This window comes from Porites lutea, chromosome 9 (genome assembly GCF_958299795.1).
Source record: "Porites lutea chromosome 9, jaPorLute2.1, whole genome shotgun sequence".
Taxonomy (NCBI): Eukaryota; Metazoa; Cnidaria; class Anthozoa; order Scleractinia; family Poritidae; genus Porites; species Porites lutea.
In genome coordinates, this window is record NC_133209.1 from 33006098 (window position 1) to 33027195 (window position 21098).

A 21098-nucleotide genomic window follows, 5' to 3' on the forward strand; every position below is an offset into this window, starting at 1 on the left:
TGTTTATAATTTTACACTCATAAAGGTTTGACATTACATAGGCAAGTAAAACGCCCATATTTATTTTCGGGACTGTACTCTTGAATTGTACTTATTGGTTTCAAGATTTTGAATATAAAGCGATAGTTTGAAGAATAGCTTTGACTAGCTTAAAATTTAAGAAATCAAATCGGGCCTTCTTTAAGTGCTTTGTTTTCTCATTCAATAAACATTATTAAATATTTAACAGTAACACTGATTTCATTCAAAGGTTTGAAGTTTTAATTTAAAAAAATTTCCTTGAAGATATTCTTTTAAAACATTGATGAAGGTATTGTCTAACCTTGGACAAAGGTACACTGAAGCCGAAATTTTATTCTCTTGGAACCGAATGGTACTGAATTTGAAGACATCCCCTTAAGAAAACGCTACGCTGCAGGTATAAAAGTTTTGTTAAATTCAAAGTGGGCATTTAAGGTGGGTAGATGTAGTTTTAGCCGCTGAAGGCGGGTGAAGGCCGAAACAATGCAGTGATATCAGGTCATTATAAAATAGAGAACATAAGAGATTTTATTACAAAAATTCAGTTTCATGTCTCATCTATCAGCTCTTGTAAAATACAAAAATACACTGACTGACTAATTCGTGTAACGAACAGTAACGGAATTCAGCTGGGAATTACTAAGTGATATTCCATTTCATGACCCTTAGATAACAAAGTCATACACCTTCTTTGTATTTTAACTACATGATTAGGAACAAACCCAAGCAAGCCTAAGTGAAGCACTTTTATTCATTTTTTCAGTAAAGCTTATTTTTTAGTACTCGACGAGTGAAGTGATCAAAATAATGTGAAATTGTTTTGTGCTGAGAAGAAAGAGAAACTCATTGTAGTAAGATATCAGTTGCTGTGACGTGGTCGCTTATCGAGATTAAAAACATTGGGAATTGTGAAACCCGCCCTAAAAAAAATCGCGTTCGTCTAGGAGAAGTTCAAAGTATAGAGCTGAAACTGAGAAGACTTTGGGTTCTTCGAACTGATGGTTTCATTGCAGTGAAGGTCACTTGCGAGATGTAATTGCATATAGTGGAGTGAAGTACACTACCTGTTTTAGATATAAGCAAAGCACAATGATTTGTTATCTGTACTTGGATAAGAGAGATGTAAGTTTTTACATAAATCACTACGGTAACAGTTTTTTTTTCCACCCAGTCCGAGTTGGTCACAGGAATGCAGGGACAGCGGCTCCATATTGATGCGCTATTCTAACGAATCATCGTATTTTATTTGTTTTGACAGTGCCACAGAGGGAGTGACTCAGCTTTGAAATGCGACCTACTATCAAGGCCACTGGTTTAACAACCTGGCTCATGACCTTACCATTGCTCGCTGTAGGCCATCGTTACATCACACGAGAAAGAGCTTTTTACAAAGTTGATGGAAAGTCGCTTATCGGCAGCGTAACAGCAGTGATGGAAGTCAAAGATTCCTTCGACTGTTCCTATCTATGCATGCAGTATGGTTCTGTGGCATGTCTCTCTTTCAACCTGGAAAGAAGTAACAATAGCATTCATACCTGTGAGCTAAGCAGCTCAGAAAAATATTTGGAGCCTGAAAAAGTACAAGAAAGAACCGGATACGATTACTACGGGATCGAATACGATGTAGGTAGACCAATCTTGCCTAATTAAGTTGTCAGTATTAAATGGGCTTGAGTGAAAAGTTCGCTTCAGTTAGACAGCAAGAGCAGGAATCAAAGAAGCACATGGAAGAGTGAACTAGACGGATAGTGAAAATTACCCTTTTCTAGCCTGATATAACTCTGACTATGATTGGCAGACGCACATTCTTTCATTAGATTCAGAATTGTCCCTCTCGTCTTTTGCTGAAGTGTTAGAAACTTGATGTGAGGTTTTCACTCAGAGACACCTATAGAATGAACTAGAAATTCAAATACTGCATGGAGTATAGAATATTGCTAAAGCAATAAAGAGACTGAACAATTCCTGGAGGAAAGAAGCTTTTAGAGTCCCAGGAAGACCGACGTGCGTTATTGACCATTAACACACTCAGCCAATCAGTCTCCTAATTCCGCACAGAGCACGAAATTGTAAAATCAAAATGCACATAAGTAGTATTTCTCATAAAAGGCAAAGGCTTACGAGAGAATTAAAATAATTGATTTATAAAGGCAAAATGTATCGGCTTTTCAAAATAAATGCAGATACAAGAGAAATTTACACCAGACATGAACAGCAAGCCTAAAATTAAATGCACACGATTTTCACCGAATAGCGATAATAGCCATTCAAAAAATACCCTACCCTCGGACCCTGTCGAGCAGCACCGTAAAGAAGCGGGCTTTTGAGGAGACCCAAAACAAATAACTCAGGGGTTTCTGCGTAGCGTTTGTTGTGTGCTAAAAGTGGGAAGGTGGTAAGTTCAACGCTGTTAATTGCAAATAAAACTCCGACGTTTCGGCAATGCTGCCCTCATCAGGAAAAAGATGTGGGTTCGTTATAGCGGAAAATTTGAAAATTTGAAAATGCGCGCGTAAAAGCAAGCGAGTGTGCGTGGGCGCAAGTCACGTGAAAACAAAGCGAGTGGGTGCGCGGACAAGTCATGTGAAAGAGAAATCTCGATTGAGTTGACCCTACGCGAGGGTGCCAAAATTATGAATAAAGCGCATCTCCTCGCGTCTTCGTTTGTCTTGTTCGGGTAGACCAGCTCTAATCACGGCTACTTGCATGTCCTCCAGCTCCGGCAGGGCCACTTTCTTCTTAATGACGTCCAAACGGTGCTCCCGAAAACGGGCGCCAAGTCTACGGCCTGTCTCTCCTATGTAAACGACCCCAGGGCATTTGCGGCACGAAATACAATAGACCAGCTGGCTGGTGATGCACGTAAAAAATCCTGAGATTTTGATCTGCCCTTGTGTAGTGGTAATGCGGTCAGAGGAGTTAATTAAGAGAAAGGTCCGGCAGTCACGTCTATTGCAAGGGAAAGTACCTATCTGACGTTGGAGAACCTGCGGTAAGGAGCTATGAACGAGAGGGTCTTTCAGGTTTTTAGCAACGGAAGGCTTTAAGCGGAGGTTTGTCAAACGTGACCTTGGTGCTGTCGTCATCCCACAGAATGGTATCATTTCGCAGTAGGATATTACAGACGGCGGTGTTCTTGGGATGGTATGTAATGACCAGTGGGGGTCGGTCGGCCGCAGTGCAGCCACTACCCGGGGTGCTGACTAATAGGTCAGCTCTCTGTTTTTCTTCCGCTCGGAGACGTGCTCTTGTAATTAGGTCATAGGGGTAGCCACGTTTGACCGCTCGACCGCTTTTGTTTGACCGCTCGAGCGTTCCTAAGATTCGATAAAATACCGGCTATTTGCGGTAAAAAAGAAGGAAGAAAAATTAATAATTAACTGGACACCATCGATTTACAGGTAACTAAAGGCAACCCTAGCATATTATATGATGTATTTTAGTCTCTGATTAGATTACACCCCTGCATCAGTCGTCCATGTAACTTTGGTGGGACTTGTACTGAGGGTCCTCGATTGGATGAATATTCATGCCAATGCAAGCCAGAAGTCTCAGTTCTTCCATTCATCGATAACAGATGCAACGTTGGTAAGTTAAATATCAGAATCTTCAAGTCTTCTTAGTCAAACCTTGCGTCTCTGATGGCCGTGGGAAAATGTACGGTACTACTTAAGTGACATTTATTACTACTTTTTCCGCCATCTTTATACGCTCATAAGGACGACTTAAACAATGATAACAGTAAAAGCAAAGTCACGTGGTGTCTCAGGCCTGGGCGAGAAGATCATGAGAGCTCCCATGATAAGCCGGCACTCAAGGTGGAGTTGACATTTCATTATTTCTTTTGGGATAATTTTGTTTCATCTAAATGAATGTATTGCTGGGTTTCTTTAAGATTTGCGTGATCTTATTTCCGTTCACTTTTCAACCAATTCTCGCTAAGCCTTTTATTCTCTTTCCTCGTATTTAGTTTGCGGGTTGCCGGGCTATCAAGTTTATTAATAAATATATAAATTTAAACAAAGTAACTATTTTAAAACAGTACATTATTTAAGCTACGCCCAAGGATGCCAGCCTTGAACTTTACTATGAACTTACTTCAGAAAAGCAAAGAAAAAAAAGAGAGCAAAGTTGATATCGATTATACTTCTTTTCAGACACCACTAAGATGTTTTTCGGCCAAACTCCTACTCAAGGAGTGTTTTGGGGTCGAGCAGTCACAAGATACAACCTGAATTATGAAAATGCCAAACGTTTTTGCGATCTTCTAGGAGCCCCACTTGCCACTTACAATCAGCTTTATACCGCCTGGCAGGCTGGTCTTGAACACTGCTCGTAAGTAACTTTATTTTAACGTTTATTTTTTACTTATTTTCTCTATGTTATCTTGTACATGTGGTCTCCTGATACAAGAAGAAACTAACTAGATATTCATCCAGGTGCTTAATATGAATATTCATTACAAATTAATATGTAACCTCAATTTAATTAAAAGAGATATAACAATAAATTCTGTGACGGATCCAGACCTTCTTATAAGTAGTTTGGCTTGGGAAGGTGGGAAGGTGGGAAGGGGGGGAAGGAAAAAAGTAATTCGATGCATGCGCCAAGGTGCCGAGATACAGCTTGACAGCTAGTTTGCTATCAAAAAATAGAATATCTTTTTCTATAAAAGGCACAACGCCAACCGTGAATTTCCCCGTACTAGCAAATAGTTTCAGGGCTACTGTACTGGCACCCAACGGGATTTGTTGACGTGTGTGTTATATTCCTCCACCTTTGGCCGCAGTTGGCCCTAAACTTTTTTCAGGTAAATTGCAAAAAGAAGTCGCGATGTTTGTTGTTTTTGGTTCTTGAATAATGTGAAGGGTCTCACCTACTTTTTTTTCAGTGTTAGAGTCGGCGAGAACCCTGGGAACGAAGTTGTGTCACTTGTAAACTGATTTTTACTCGTCTATTTACTTGCATTCCAGATGGGGTTGGCTGGCAGATGGCACTCTTCGCTTTCCAATGCAATCAAAGAAATCTGGTTGCGGTAACATGATAGGCTTAGTTGGAAGTTCATCGCCAAGCAGTAAATCCACAAAGAAGGACGCTTGGTGCTATAAACAAGCCTAACTTCTGGTATGAAATTTTCAAGTTAAGAGCAGCTCACTAAATTAAAACTACAGTATGACACTTGGACGTACAAGCATTTTCCCGGAAATTTTACAAAGGACCTCTTTTATGCCAGAACCCTTTCTCTTGAATAGTTGTATATTTATTAATCAGGGGCATTTTTTGCAAACGTTCGCGACAGGACTTTGCTATGGTTACTGGATATGACGTCAAAATTGACATTAAATGAAGAGTTTTAGGCATTCTCGTTTCCAGCCCTTTTTCATGAGATATCACAATTCAGCTCAACAAAGGGAAGCTATCAGTGCAATTGATAATCCTAACGAAATGTTGTTTAAATACAAAAAGTCATCATGTCAATGGCGAGTAGTAAGGCCCCTGGAACTGATAAAATTCTTATTCGTGTGATCAAAGATTGCTTACCTGCCATCTTATCTCCGTCAACATCTATCATAAATGTTACGTTTGAGTCGGACATTTTCCCTATCTCCTGGAAAACTGCTGAATCAGAACTGGGGATCATGAAATCCGAAACAACAACAGACCGATTTCAGTGCTCCAAGTTCTGTCAAAAGTTTGTGAACGTGCAGCTCACGATCAACTCGTGTCATAGTTGCTCCTGAGAGATCGTTTAACATCTAGATAAAGCGGCGATAAACAGTAGCATTCAACGGCAACAGCATGCAATTATTCACGCGAGGGAACTTCCATTTAAAAGTGACGGGGATGCTCGTCGTCTCGCTTTGGGGGTGTAAATTGCAGATTTTGGTCAAACTTAAGATGTTTGGGATGGAAAGCCACTGTATGTGCCTATTAAGGTATCGCTTAGTACTGTGCATAAAGAAATTTACAACAAATGCCCTGACACTGACCACACAGAAATCTCTCCTAAGGGTCAGTTTAAGCTTGGGCTACACCCACATGGGAGTCTCCCTGGGCAGTTATTCAGACAACCGATGAAATCCTGAGTGCCATTGATAAAATGAAGCTAACCCCCATCGTCCTTCTCGACATGAGCAAAGCTTTTGACAGTATTAACCATCGAATACTCTTGGTGGAGAAATTACAGGATATCAGAACTTCCTATCAGTGATTGAATGTTTCGGGAGCTACTTGACTTCACGATACGTAGCCTGCGAATAAACACAACCTTGGGGAAGGAGCTGGAACCCGTTAAAGTTGCAAGAGACCTTGGTGTGATACTGAACACTAAATAAATGTAAAATTTAAAGAACATATTGGCTCGTCTGGTTCATAGATGGTCAAATTATTGATGGAAATCAGGATATTTCACAGAGTCACGTGAACATCTCAAAGAAAAAGCTCTTCATGCCCTCGCTATTTAGCTTCTTTCCTCAAATTCCCTTAGGTCCTGTTTAAACGGATCCGACATGTCGCTCCATCACCACTCCGCACATCTATTGATGGATCCTTTTAAACCACCAAAAGGTTTATTTCATCCAACAAGCTGTTTAACGGATCTGACAATGATGGATGAGGTAGAACTGAAATCCATTATCATATATAAAGGGCTATGCCATTGCTCCCTGGTTGATTTTGTTAACAATAACAATTACGGCGTCCTTATTCGCTATGGATTAATAAATTTCCTTTGAATGACCAGCAAATGTTCCCCACCCCTTTTTTCGGAACGTTACAAAAAAAATGAACTTTGAAAAAATCCTAATCATTGCTAACAAGTTTTCAAAAACCACAATTGCAATCCGTTTCAGTCATTGCAATCCGTTTCATTTTGAAGGAGTACGCACTAGAAGAAAAGTTAGAGCGCAAACAAGGGAGATCTGTACTCCCCCCTGAAATTTTTAAATCAACGGCCGCGGAAATGCCATTTTCTACGTTTTCCATAGGACATTTTTGGGGAGTAAATACAACGGAAATTGCTGTAAGGAGGTAGGGAAGGGTACATTTTTTCGTTGTTTTTTTCTTTTTTTTTTCCCAACGTTTCTCGCCGTCCGCATATGGACTAATAAAAAGATAAAGGAAACACTAACGCAAAGACACCAGTCTAATGCGAAAAAGTTTTCAGTCATACCGATTACTGAGTGATAAAAATGCTTTCAGAAAATTATAAAAACGTATTTTTCGAGATCTAAGGTGTACGCTGCACGGGCGTATGTGCGTATATGGACGCTACGCTCCTTCATTCGAGCCTCTTTTTGTATTTGCCTTGTTATTTATACTTTCTTTTCATTTTTTTTGAGTAGTTTTTTTGGTTTCCCTCAGTTTTGGTAGCAGTTCCCACTGTTTGAAACTTGATCCGAGTTTCGTGACACAGTTTCTTTAAAAAGGCCTTTGGAGTGCTGTACAGTCCCCGAAATGATCCCCAACCCTGAAATGATCCCCAAATCGACCCCGAAATGATCCCCATTTCTCTTCACGGCGACCCCGAAATGATCCCCAATTAATTTTAGGAATGGAATGATATCCTAGGACTATGGATCGTGCAAAATGCACAACATCATAACTTAAGTTTCACTTATAATCTTCACTTGCCCACATTCTTTTATGACATTGATTTGGGATTACACTTTGAACCGAGTCTAGTATATTTTTAGTACTGACCATGAACTGCAACTGATAACATCAAGAGACAACATTCTTTACTATCATTACTTGGGTGATTATAGCCCCGGTTATAAAGAAAACCGCCTAGATGTTAAATTCTAAAAATGATGTGAAAACTGCAAATTTAAAACGATGTTGAAGATGCAAAAGTAGACATAAAGGCGATTAGATGACAAAAGCGCTAAAAAATCACATAAACTGTGGTGAAATGTTACATGCAATTCAAGAACGTACACGCTGCAACAGACTAGTAATAATTCCGTAACGGAATACTATTCCATTCCAATAATTAATTGGGATCATTTCGGGGTCAACGTGAAGAGAAATGGGGATCATTTCGGGGTCGATTTGGGGATCATTTCAGAGTTGGGGATCATTTCGGGGTCGGGATCATTTCGGGGGCTGTACAGTGCACACGTTCTAAAACAAAACAGTCCATTAAGGCAATTCCCATGAAATTGTTCTACTATCAAACACAACAAATTTTATCTTGAACATAAAGCTTCTTTTATTCAAATAAGCAGTATTGCTTCATTTAATTCGCTTTTGATTGCCTGATTGTGGGGATATTGCACTTTTTCGGACAGTTCCCTAGATAACTTGAAGTCCTCGCCTTGACCCAAATACACCAAATACGAAACTATTTCCCCCCAAAAAAATCATGTGCTACTATCAAACTTTTTTTCCTCTTCAAATATGTTCTTTATTGGACTGTTCTTAGAAAATAACTGGGAAACAAATCGGGGGTCACCGTGTTTATTTCCTCACAAACTGCTGTGAAAGGTGGACATGGTTTTGACATTGCAGTTACGATGCCCATCGTGCTCGAAGTATGCACTCGAGATCAAGCTTGTTTTCGGTTGTTTTTACGTGTTTGATATCGCCAACACAGAAATTCAAACTTGAAAAGAGTACATTAAATACCAAGGAATGAGGTAAGTCAAGATATTATGAGATTTTTAAGTTATGAAACTTTATTTTGGACAGCGATTGACTTTTTAATGATAAAAATAATTCAAATCTTTATGTAAGAAGTCACCCTGACCCAAGGATGGTTTTCAGAATAGTGCGGTAAGAACGTACAAGATGCAACAAACTTTTTTCTATAACCCGCCAGATGAACAGCACTATATCGAAAGCTCATGATAGTCAAGATGATTAAAAACTCTTGAAACCATTCGAAGATAAATTTACAAACCTTTAACAAGATGTTAAGGTATGTGATGCTTAAACCTGTTTCACATCAATGTTTCCTTTGTTTTCTCCAATGATACATATATATAATTCTCCCGTTTTAAAACTTTTGCGAAGCTCTCCCAGGAGATATAGCTCAAAGTCATGTGGTGAGTATTATTCTTCTGATTGCTTTGAATTTTTAGACTCAGCGGTCAGTAATAACTAGCTGAGAATCCCTCGAGAAAATATATCGCAGACGAACAATTCTACCGCACGCTTTCTTTCACCTTTAACGACAACGGCATTACAAGACAACTTAGAATCTGACTCAGAATACTAAAAAAGAAATGTAAGTTTGTAGTTTAATTTGAATTAACTTTATGTAATTATTAATATCATTTTGGTTCTTTTTTTAATACTAAGAAATAAAAATGTGTTTTTATTCCAGGCCAACATTGCCAGACAACAAAAGATTAAAATATCATTAAGCTTTTTTCCGAACTCGCTCAACTAATTATCACAACGAGATTGAACTGGAAAAATCAATGCTGTTTGCGTTGAGTTTGGTCCTATACCGTGCCTGTCTTTCAGCCTCGAAAAAACCAATCGTAACGTTCGAATTTGTGAGCTAAGCAACACGGAGAAATACCTGGAGCCACAAAAGATACACGAAAGACCAGGATATGATTACTACGGAAACCGAATTTCAGGTTAGTTGACTAAAACCCCATTATTTGGCGTTTATTTTAGGGTGTTAATTGGTGGTCGGTGGTACATGGCCTAAAAACGGACCATTAAAGGAGACTACAGACACTGCTTCCAATACATGTACAACCACCTCTCTTCGCTTCTCGCCGCTAGAAAACATACTAAATATTAATTAAAGGGCTATTCTTAGATTTCCATCTTCTCTTGGTTCTGTCTTAGGATAAGAGAAGCTTCACAGTTAAAAGACTTCACCCAAACAATATCATCAGGACTTAAGGAAATTTGATTTTAGTTTCAAGGATGCTTAAAATAATCAGACAATACTATAAATGATCCAATCCCTAGCTGGCAACGGAGAGAATAATGAATGAGGAAGGACCGGATTCTTATAAAACCCAATTGTAATTCAGTCCAACCAGCCAGTCGGTTGCCTTAAATTGAAAAAAGGGATATCAATAGAAAGTTATAGATATCATATGCATTATGAAACTACAACGAGGGACCACAATAAGAAAAAATTCGGCCTTAGAAAAACTGCATCAATTATTTTATTTTCCATCTTCTAGTCTCTGATCAGCTTTCATGCATGCATAAGTGGTCCGTGTAACTTTGGAGAAACTCGTACTAGGGGACCTGGATTGGGTGAATTTTCCTGTCAGTACAAGGCACAAGTTACTGTGCTTCCATTCATCGACAACAGATGCAATGTTGTTGAGTTATATATCAAAGTTATAAAAAACGATCAGTACCATTAACCATCGTTCGTATAAGTAAATCCATATGGAAAACGGGAATCTAGGTAAGGAGCAGAAGTACAAAAGACTGGCCATGGATTCGTTCCCTCACGCACGAATTTCTCTTTTTTCTTTTCTTTCACACACGCATAGCACGTATGCAGGCACATTTCTTTGTTTACTGTCTGCTTAACATTAGCTCTTTTTCCCTTGAGGATAAGAAAAGAAAACCCTTAATTTTCGGATGACAGCAGCAAGCCGTTATTCACAGTGCTTAGTATACGTATATGGGTTAGTTCAACTTTAGACGTTACGTTCGCTTTATATTTTGGTAAAGAAGTGTTAATTGTGTTTGAAACATAAATGACCTTCTACTGACTAACGACTTTGTGTAAATTATTAGGGCCTTTCCAAAAAATAGATCATCCATATTATACGTGACGGTTACCTAAAATTGTCATGATTTGACTAACAAACCTGAAGCGACAGAACACATATTTTACCCCTTTTCTAAATATGGATTTGAGCTCATACTCGGAATCGAACTCAGATCCTCTCGGCGGCACAGAAAGCCGCGCGTGCACTAACCGACTGTGTCAATCCTTTCTCCTAAGATGACGTAGTTTGACAATGGTAATTTCGATGATAATTGACACATTGTAAATGCCGAAATGCCAAACGATTTTGTGATCTTCTTGGAGCGACCGTAGCTTCTTACGATAAGCTTTATAGCGCCTGGAAGGCGGCCCTTCAAAAATGTGCGTAAGCAACTCGTTAGTATTTTTTTTGTCTCCATTTTTTTGTATTTGTTGTGTACAAACCTCTCATGAGTGATTTATATGATGATCACTGATGCTGTGGTTGGTTTGTTGCTTGGTTGGAAGAAAAGAAACCTTAGAAAACCTATCCTATATTACAAACTTTGCTTTAAAACTCTTTTTGGGGGGAAGCGAGATATAAAGCCCCCTTTTTAGGACATGAAGCTCGCGAGAAGTGATATACCATCCTCTGAAGAAGGATCATACCATGCCTTTCCATCTCCACGCGCTTAGACCACACTCTCTCCCAGCATGCATTACCAAGCCTTGAACACATACACTTACCTATTTCAGGTATGGTTGGCTGGCAGATGGCACCGTTCACTATCCAATGCACGTACTGAAATCAAATTGCGGAAAAAAGACAGGCATAGTTGGAAGTTCAACTCCGAGAAATAAAACCAATATGCTTTACGTATGGTGTTATAAAGAAACTTAATTACTGGGAAAGAAAAATATAAAGGGTCTTTGAAAAACGTTCAGCCGTAGGTTAAGACTTCACAAATGTGAAACATGTAAAAAAAAACAATTGTGAACGAATGAATGAATGAATGAGCTTTCATTTCAATCAATGTTTCCTAGAAGCAACCTGGCTGGATTATTCTTGGTTTGGAGTCACGTGACAAGGCGTCATGTTGGTGACCAAGCCGTGACATTTTCCCCTTAAAATTTGGGTAAAAATAGAGTTAAACTCAAAGCGGAAAAAAACGGTTCTGTGTTTGGCCCTACTATGGCAACCGTCACGTCACCTGCAAACCGGATATTAAATAAACCATAACATTACGATGACCTTGTTTATAATTTTACACTCATAACGGTTTAACAATACACAGGCATGAAGTAAAACGCCCATATTTATTTTCGGAAATGTACTCTCGATTTGTACTTATTGGTTTCTAGATTTTGAATAAAAAGCGATAGTTTGAAGAATAGCTTTGACTAGCTTAAAAATTTAATCAATTTCAAATTGGGCCTTCTTTGAGTGCTTTGTTTTCTCATTCAATAAACATCATTAAATATTTAACAGTAAAATTTATTTTATGCAAAGGTTTGAAGATATTCTTTTATAAGCTGAAGGCGAAATTGTACTCTCTCGGAACGAAAAGCACGCTGAATTTGAAGACATTCCCTTAAGGAAAAGCTACGCTGCAGGTATAAAAGGTTTGTTAAATTTAAGTGGGTATTTAAACTAGGAACATGTAGTTTCAGCTGCTGAAGGTCGGTGAAGGCCGAAAAACGATGCAGTAATATCAAGTCATTATAAACTAAAGAAACAGCTTCAGCATTAAACGTAAGCCGAGATTTTATTGCTACAACCCAGTTTAATGTCTCTTCAATCAGCTCTTTTAAAAAAGAAAAATACACTGACTGACTAATTCGTGCAACGAGCAGTAACGGAACTACTAAGTGATATAATTCTATTTCATGACCCTAAGTCAACTAAGTCATACACCGTCTCTGTATTTTAACAACATGATTTAGGAAAGCAAGACTAAGTGTTAAGAAGCACAAAAAACTTTTATTCACTTTTTCAGTGAAGCTTAATTTTTAGTACTCGACGAGTGAAGTGATCAGATGTGAAATAATATTGCTTTGTGCTGAGAAGAAAGAGAAGCTCGATGTAGCAGGATGTCAGTCGCTGTGTGACGTGGTCGCTTACTAACGAATTGTGAAACCCGCCCTAAAATCGCGTTCATCTCGGAGAGATTCAAAATATAGAGTTGGAACTGACAAAACTTTGGGGTCTTGGAAGATGGTTTCATTGAGGTGAAGGGAAAATGCGAGATGTAATTGCACATACACAGTAATTTCCAAGGAGTTATAATAACTCCTCTAGTGGGGTTAATTTAAGGTGACTCGACCCAGTTTTTTTTAGGGGGTACCATCCTACTTTGAAGCTCTCTGGTATCCCAACCTTTACTTTTATCGTAAGTATAACACATAGAATGGATAACATATAGATCAATCTACAATATAACATAAAATTTTTGGCGATCGGAGTAAATGTCACGTGGTTATAATGCCACGCCCCTTTAAGGTCTGAGTCGAAAATCTGCTGTTGCCGGCATTTCTTCGTGAAAATCTCTCGGCTACACATAGTGCGCATTAGTGCCTTGCGCTGAACAGAGTTTCACCAAAATCGCAAAGACCAAATTCGAGAAATTCAGCGGTTTCCAAATTTAGGTCATAATTTATGCGAAAATGATAAGCAAACTTTACACGGATTATATCTAATAAACTATGAGATTCATCTCTGTATTTTGGGCATCCTTATAACAGATAGGTCCTTGCAAGTCAGCAAAACAATTTAGGGCCTTGTAAATGCGCGCGATTTCGAGCAAAGCAAACATGTAGAAATTATAGTTTTCGCTATTTGTTGACGTTTGTCAGCGTTTAAGAGTCAATCTCACGAAAAAAGCATTTTCTTAAAATTTCGTAGTTTTTTTTCCTGCAAATTTTTTCAGGGCCACAATTGATTAACTAACAACCCGGACTCTGAATTTCATGGTCATTGAAAAACTGTGACATTATCTTCTATAAGCCCAAACTCGAGTAAACATTGAAGATTTTTAGCGTTTTGGCTGAGTTTGTGCTTTTGGAGTTGTCTATTGTTTTTAGTCTGTCATTATACAGCATTCTTGTTCAGCACGCGTGCAATGACCGCACTTGGCTGACTTCCGAATATGATAATTTTGGTACAGTGAGACAGGCCATCGCGTGATACATAGACGTTTAACTCACAATTTTTAATCAATTCTCGTGCTTCTTGTGCCTTTGCAAAAAAATCAAGAAGTGCTACACACTAAATCTACTTACTATTAAAAAATATCATTTTTTCATAGGTTTAATGCAAGCCAATAATTAAACCAACTCGTGACAGGAATCTCTTCTATTTTCTTATACTAAATTATCATATCTCGATGAGCATTTGGAAGTCAGCCAAGCGTGGTCATTGCACGCGTGCTGGACAAGAATGCTGTATAATGACAGACTAGAAACAATAGACAACTCCCAAAGCACAAACTCAGCCAAAACGCTAAAAATCTTCAATGTTTACTCGAGTTTGGGCTTATAGAAGATAATGTCACAGTTTTTCAATGACCATGAAATTCAGAGTCCGGGTTGTTAGTTAATCAATTGTGGCCCTGAAAAAATTTGCAGGAAAAAAAACTACGAAATTTTAAGAAAATGCTTTTTTCGTGAGATTGACTCTTAAACGCTGACAAACGTCAACAAATAGCGAAAACTATAATTTCTAAATGTTTGCTTTGCTCGAAATCGCGCGCATTTACAAGGCCCTAAATTGTTTTGCTGACTTGCAAGGACCTATCTGTTATAAGGATGCCCAAAATACAGAGATGAATCTCATAGTTTATTAGATATAATCCGTGTAAAGTTTGCTTATCATTTTCGCATAAATTATGACCTAAATTTGGAAACCGCTGAATTTCTCGAATTTGGTCTTTGCGATTTTGGTGAAACTCTGTTCAGCGCAAGGCACTAATGCGCACTATGTGTAGCCGAGAGATTTTCACGAAGAAATGCCGGCAACAGCAGATTTTCGACTCAGACCTTAAAGGGGCGTGGCATTATAACCACGTGACATTTACTCCGATCGCCAAAAATTTTATGTTATATTGTAGATTGATCTATATGTTATCCATTCTATGTGTTAGACTTGAGATACAAGTAAAGGTGGGGATACCAGAGAGCTTCAAAGTAGGATGGTACCCCCCAAAAAAACTGGGTCGAGTCACCTTAACTCCTTACAGTGAAGTTATTTATTTTTTTATTTTTTTATTTTTTTATTTTTTTGGGGGGGGGAGTTATTTTAACTCCAAAAAGGAGTTTACAGAACTCTTTTTCAGGAGTAAAAAAGACCCCAGATACGGAGGAGTTAAAATAACCCCCAAAAAAGGAGTTACCCAGTACCTTAAATTTTTACTCCACTTTCAGAGTTAGTAACTCCAAAAAGAGTAAAAACAACCCATGTAAGGAGTAAAATTAACTCCATTTTCTAAGTTATTTTAACTCCAGACTGGGAGCAAAAAGAACTCTTTTTTAGGAGTAAAAATGACCCCAAATTTGGAGTTAAATTACAAGTTAAAGTAACCCCATAAAGGGGGTTATCCCGTACGTAGAATTTGTACTCCATTTTTGGAGTTATAATAACTCCCTAAAAATTACTGTGTATACTGGATTGAAGCACACCACTTGTTTTAAATGAGCAAAGCACAATGATCCGTCATGTGTACTTGTATAAGAGAGATGCATGTTTTAACATTAATCACCACGGTAACAGTTTTTTTTTCACCCATTCCGAGTTGAGCACAGGAATGAAAGTAAAGCGGGTCCATATTGATACACTATTCTAACGAATCATCTATTTGTATGTAACTGTTTGATTTGACAGTGCCAAGGAGGGAGTGACTTTTTGAAATGCGACCTACCATCCAGGCCACTGGCTTAACAACCTGGCTCATGACCTTACCATTGCTTGCTCTAGGCCATCGTTACATCACAAGAGAAAGGACTTTTTACAAAGTTGATGGAAAGTCACTTATCGGCAGTGTAACAGCAGTGATGGAAGTCAAAGATTCCTTCGACTGTTCCTATCTATGCATGAAGTATGGTCCTGTAGCATGTCTCTCTTTCAACCTGGAAAGAAGTAACAACAGCATTCATAACTGTGAGCTAAGCAGCTCAGAAAAATATTTGGAGCCACAAAAAGTACAAGAAAGAACCGGATACGATTACTACGGGACCGAATATGATGTAGGTAGACCAATCTTGCCTAATTAAGTTGTCAGTATTAAATGGGCTTGAGTGAAAAGTTCGCTTCAGTTAGACAGCAAGAGCAGGAATCAAAGAAGCACATGGAAGAGTGAACTAGACGGATAGTGAAAATTACCCTTTTCTAGCCTGATATAACTCTGACTGTGATTGGCAGACGCACATTCTTTCATTAAATTCAGAATTGTCCCTCTCGTCTTTTGCTGAAGTGTTAGAAACTTGATATGAGTTTTTCACTCAGAGATACCTATAGAATGAACTAGAAATTCAAATACTGCACGGAGTATAGAATATTGCTAAAGCAATAAAGAGACTGAAAAATTCCTGGAGGAAAGAAGCTTTTAGAGTCCCAGGAAGACCGACGTGCGTTGTTGACCATTAACACACTCAGCCAAACAATATCCTAAGTGCGCACAGAGCACTAAATTATAAAATCGAAATGCACATAAGTAGAATCCTCATAAAAGCCAAAGGCTTATAGAGAGAATTAAAATGATTGATCTATAAAGGCAAAATGTATCGGCTTTTCAAAATAAATGCAGATACAAGAGAAATTTACACCAGACATGAATAGCAAGCCTAAAATTAAATGCACACGATTTTCACCGAATAGCGATAATAGCCAATACCCTACCCTCGGGCCCTGTCGTGCAGCACCGCGAAGGAGCGGGCCTTTGAGGAGAAGGAAGGGTAGACTGCAAAACAGTCGCTTTAAGATTCTTGCGCGACGCGATCAAACGTCACTTTACCCTCGCTCCAGTTCTTTTGTTTGACCGCTCGAGCGTTCTTAAGATACGATAAAATACAGGCTATTTTGCAGTAAAAAAGAAGGAAGAAAAATTAATAGTTAACTGGACACCATCGATTTAGGGTAACTAAAGGCAACCCTACCATATCATATGATGTATTTTAGTCTCTAATTAGGTTACACCCCTGCATCAGTAGTCCATGTAACTTTGGCGGGACTTGTACTGAGGGTCCTGGATTGGATGAATATTCATGCCAATGCAAGCCAGAAGTCTCAGTTCTTCCATTCATCGATAACAGATGCAACGTTGGTAAGTTGAATATCAGAATCTACAAGTCTTCTTAGTCAAACCTTGCGTCTCTGATGGCTGTGGGAAATGTACGGTAGTACTTAAGTGACGTTTAATACCGACTTTTTCCGCCATCTTTATGCGCTCATAAGGACGACTTAAACAATGATAACAGTAAAAGTAAAGTCACGTGGTGTCTCAGGCCTGGGCGAGAAGATCATAAAAGCTCCCATGATAAGCCGGCACTCAAGGAGGAGTTCATTTCATTTCTTCTATTGGGATAGTTTTGTTTCATCTTAATAAATGTATCGCTGAGTTTCTTCAAGTTTTGCGTCATCTTATTTTGCTTTCAATTTTTAACCAATTCTCGTTTGGTCTTTTAGTCTCTTTCCTCGTATCTAGTTTGCGGGTGGGTATATTATCAAGTTTACTAATAAATAAGTAAATTTAAACAAATAACCATTAAAAAAAGTACATTATTTAAGCTACGCCCATAGATGCCAGCGTTGAACTTTACTATGAGCTTATTCTAGAAAAACAAAGAAAAAAAAGAGAGTAAAGTTGTTATCGATTATACTTCTTTTCAGACACCACTAAGATGTTTTTCGGCCAAACTCCTACTCAAGGAGTGTTTTGGGGTCGAGCAGTCACCTCATACAACCTGAATTATGAAAATGCCAAACGTTTTTGCGATCTTCTAGGAGCCCCCCTTGCCACTTACAATCAGCTTTATACTGCCTGGCAGGCTGGTCTTCAACGCTGCGCGTAAGTAACTTTATTTTAACGTTTATTTTTTACTTATTTTCTCTATGTTATCTTGTACATGTGGTTTCCTGGTACAAGAAGGTACTAACTCGATATTCCGCATACAGGTGCTTAATATGAATGTTTATCGAAAATTAATGTGTACCCTCAATTTAACTTAAGGAGATGTAACAATAAAGTCGGTGACGGATCCAGACCTTCTTATAAGGGACTGTGCAATAATTACCTGGGGGGGGGGGGGGGCGGGTTGGAAAATTAGAGGGGGGGCATAAGAGAAAATGACAACAAGAGAGATGGGGGGTTGAATGTAAAATTTAACACATACAGGGGGGGCATTACTTTTTCATCCCCTTTTGCAAACTGGAAAAGTAGTGGAAGAGTTATTAGAGTTCAAATATAAATACTAACATTGGAATAAAACTGACAAATTTATCAACTCTAAGGTGTTCTTATCTATGAACTGTTGTTTTCCTATCTGTCATGCAGTAGGAAAGGAATGCCTTTGTTATATGTGTTAAAACAGTGCTACTTTATTTGCACTAGGATTTAATAAAACAGGAAACTTTAATTCTGAAAGTTGCAAAGTAGCACTATAATGTTATTCAATGAAAAAGAAAGATGCCAATGTTAGCACACATGGCATCATAATTTAGCAGAATGAAAAACCCAACTGTTGAAATTTTAATAGCAATACAGATTTAAAGTATGGTAAATAAAAGATGTAAAAGCGCTTATCAACAAGCTGCTGAAAATGCATCTAATGTTACTATGATCATTTTTCAGATAGATTCAAAGAATTATTCCATGTGAAAAATGGTTTTACTGCGTCATTACTTTTTTTTTTCTTTGGAAAATGCCAAAAATTTGGGTCGGTCGGACGACGCTAAACGGAGAAAAAAAGAAGATGGCCTAAACTGCAAAAAGAAGTCGCGATGTTTGTTGTTTTTGGTTCTTGAAAATGTGCAGGTCTCACCTTCTCTTTCTTCGGTGAGAGAGCAGATGAGAACCCTGGGAACGAAGTTGTGTCACTTGTAAACTGATTTTTACTTGTCGATTTACTTGCATTCCAGCATGCATTACCAAGCCTTCAACACATACACTTACTTATTTCAGGTATGGTTGGCTGGCAGATGGTACTCTTCGCTATCCAATGCACTCAAGGGTATCTGGTTGCGGTAACATGATAGGCGTAGTTGGAAGTTCTTCGCCCAGCAGTAAATCCACAAAGAAGGACGCTTGGTGCTATAAACAAGCCTAACTTCTGGTATGACGTTTTCAAGTTAAGAGCAGTTGACTTAACAAGAAGCTGTTCTCACTAAATTAAAAGTACAATACGACACTTGGATGTACAAGCATTTTCCCGGAAATTTTACAAAGGAGCTGTTTTATGCCAGAACCCTTTCTCTTGAATAGTTGTATATTTATTAATCAGGGGCATTTTTGAAAACGTTCGCGACAGGACTTTGCTATGGTTACGAGATATGACGTCATAATTGACATTAAATGAAGAGTTTTAGGCATTCTCATTTCCAGGCCTTTTCAACTTTTCAACTTCAACTTTATTTAAATTTGAAAATATAGCAAAAGATACATTGGATTGGCCTGCAGTTAGCGAGGCTATTCGAGGCAGGCCAGGCTTCATAATTTACAACAAACTAGACAAATACAAAGAAATTAGGCGTTATATAAGTATATACATTTTACATTAAATAGATACGTTCTACTTAAATGCAAGGACAATAATTAAAGTGAAATTTTAAAAATAAAATAAAATGAAAATAAAGGACAAGAGAATTACTTTTTTATTTTCACGATGATTGTATCCACATCAATATAGGAGTCTTCAGTTTCAAGGAAATCGAGTAGCATTTCTTTAGGTGATCGCTACTTCGTCCTTGAGTTCTTTGTTTGCTTTTCTCAATTTTTGTTCACTATTTGTCATGATATTAGAGAGAGTTACCGCTCGCAACTTCATGAGATATAACAATTCAGCTCAACAATGGGAAGCTATCAGTGGAATTGATGCTCCCAACGAAATGTGGTTTAAATACAAAAAGTCATCATGTCAATGGCGAGTGGTAAGGCCCCTGGAACTGATAAAATTCCAAGTGTGATCAAAGATTGCTTACCTGCTATCTTATCTCCGTCAACATCTATCATAAACGCTACGTTTGAGTCGGACATTTTCCCTATCTCTTGAAAATTGCTGAAGTAATACCCATACTTAGAACTGGGGATCATGAAATCCGAAACAACAACAGACCGATTTCAGTGCTCCAAGTTCTGTCAAAAGTTTGTGAGCGTTTAGCTCACGATCAGCTTATGTCATATTTGCTCCCGAGAGATCGTTTAACATTTAGATAAAGCGGCAATAAACAGTAGCATTCAACGGCAACAGCATGCAGTTATTCACGGGAGGGAACTCCCATTTAAAAGTGACGGGGATGCTCGTCGCCTCGGTTTGGGGGTGTAAATTGCAGATTTTGGTCAAACTTAGGATGTTTGGGATGGAAAGCCACTATATGTGCCCATTAAGGTATCGCTTAAAGAAATTTACAACAAATGCCCTGACATTGACCACACAGAAATCTCTCGTTGTGGTTAGTTTAAGCTTCAGCTACATCTACATTGGTCTCCTTAAATGGGAGTTCCCCGGGGCAGTTATTCAGACAACCAATAAAATCCTGAGTGCCATTGATAAAAGGAAGCTAACCCCTATCGTCCTTCTCGACATGAGCAAAGCTTTTGGCAGTACTAACCATCGAATACTCTTGGCGGAGAAATTACAGGATATCGGAACTTCCTATCAGTAATTGAATGTTTCCGGAGCTACTTGAATAAACACAAACTTGTCGGACAAGCTACCTGTCACTTCTGACGTGCCACAGGGGAGCATCCTGGGTCCATTACTCTTTAGCATCTATATTAATGACCTCCCTCCGATTCCCGAAAATTGTTCCCCACAATGTTATGTTGATAACACCAAACTTCTCGCGTCCTTTCAACTCCAGGATAAAGAAGAGGCGTTGACCAGGACTAATTGGTCTTATTAGTCATATTTGGCAGCAGGCAAATGACTGCCAATGGTAAATTACTTTCGCCTCTCTCTTTTGAGGAAGGAACTGGAACCCGTTAAAGCTGTAAGAGACCTTGGTGTGATACTGGACACTAAATAAATGTACAATTCATAGAGCATATTGGCTCTACTGTGTCTTCATGTACTGTGGCACGATGGTTCATAGATGGTCAAATTATTGATGTTGTACAAGAATACACTTAAGGAACTCGAATCTCCTGATCGGGAAATTTCTCAGTGTCACGTGAACATCTTAAAGAAAAAG

At 38.5% G+C, this 21098-nt stretch overlaps 3 protein-coding genes across 3 annotated transcripts; all 3 read left to right on the top strand.

Annotated features, from left to right (window-relative positions):
- Positions 1–1308: 1308 nt before the first annotated feature.
- LOC140949213 (uncharacterized) lies at positions 1309–5139 on the top strand. Its single transcript, XM_073398441.1, has 4 exons — positions 1309–1644; positions 3465–3609; positions 4179–4356; positions 4995–5139. Exons 1-4 carry the CDS (start codon positions 1309–1311, stop codon positions 5137–5139), a joined length of 804 nt encoding a protein of 267 aa, XP_073254542.1.
- A 3516-nt stretch (positions 5140–8655) lies between these two features.
- Positions 8656–11109, top strand: LOC140949214 (uncharacterized). Its single transcript, XM_073398442.1, has 4 exons — positions 8656–8660; positions 9493–9611; positions 10225–10354; positions 11007–11109. Exons 1-4 carry the CDS (start codon positions 8656–8658, stop codon positions 11107–11109), a joined length of 357 nt encoding a protein of 118 aa, XP_073254543.1.
- Positions 11110–12219: 1110 nt separating this feature from the next.
- LOC140948602 (stabilin-2-like) lies at positions 12220–19535 on the top strand. The gene is made up of 5 exons (XM_073397869.1): positions 12220–12313; positions 15576–15937; positions 16869–17013; positions 17580–17757; positions 18871–19535. The coding sequence occupies exons 2-5, from the start codon at positions 15602–15604 to the stop codon at positions 19013–19015; spliced, it is 804 nt and encodes a 267-aa protein (XP_073253970.1). The 5' UTR covers positions 12220–12313; positions 15576–15601; the 3' UTR covers positions 19016–19535.
- Positions 19536–21098: the final 1563 nt, after the last annotated feature.

What these genes read in the sequence shown, in the direction of transcription:
- LOC140949213 (XM_073398441.1), top strand. Translation starts at nt 1,309, where the DNA reads ATGCGACCTACTATCAAGGCCACTGGTTTAACAACCTGGCTCATGACC. An exon ending in CGATAACAGATGCAACGTTG is followed by an intron (nt 3,610 to 4,178) that starts GTAAGTTAAATA and finishes ACTTCTTTTCAG; the next exon opens with ACACCACTAAGATGTTTTTC. An exon ending in GCTGGTCTTGAACACTGCTC is followed by an intron (nt 4,357 to 4,994) that starts GTAAGTAACTTT and finishes CTTGCATTCCAG; the next exon opens with ATGGGGTTGGCTGGCAGATG.
- LOC140949214 (XM_073398442.1), top strand. An exon ending in CTACGGAAACCGAATTTCAG is followed by an intron (nt 9,612 to 10,224) that starts GTTAGTTGACTA and finishes GTAACTTTGGAG; the next exon opens with AAACTCGTACTAGGGGACCT. An exon ending in AAAGTTATAAAAAACGATCA is followed by an intron (nt 10,355 to 11,006) that starts GTACCATTAACC and finishes GACACATTGTAA; the next exon opens with ATGCCGAAATGCCAAACGAT.
- LOC140948602 (XM_073397869.1), top strand. Translation starts at nt 15,602, where the DNA reads ATGCGACCTACCATCCAGGCCACTGGCTTAACAACCTGGCTCATGACC. An exon ending in CGATAACAGATGCAACGTTG is followed by an intron (nt 17,014 to 17,579) that starts GTAAGTTGAATA and finishes ACTTCTTTTCAG; the next exon opens with ACACCACTAAGATGTTTTTC. An exon ending in GCTGGTCTTCAACGCTGCGC is followed by an intron (nt 17,758 to 18,870) that starts GTAAGTAACTTT and finishes TACTTATTTCAG; the next exon opens with GTATGGTTGGCTGGCAGATG.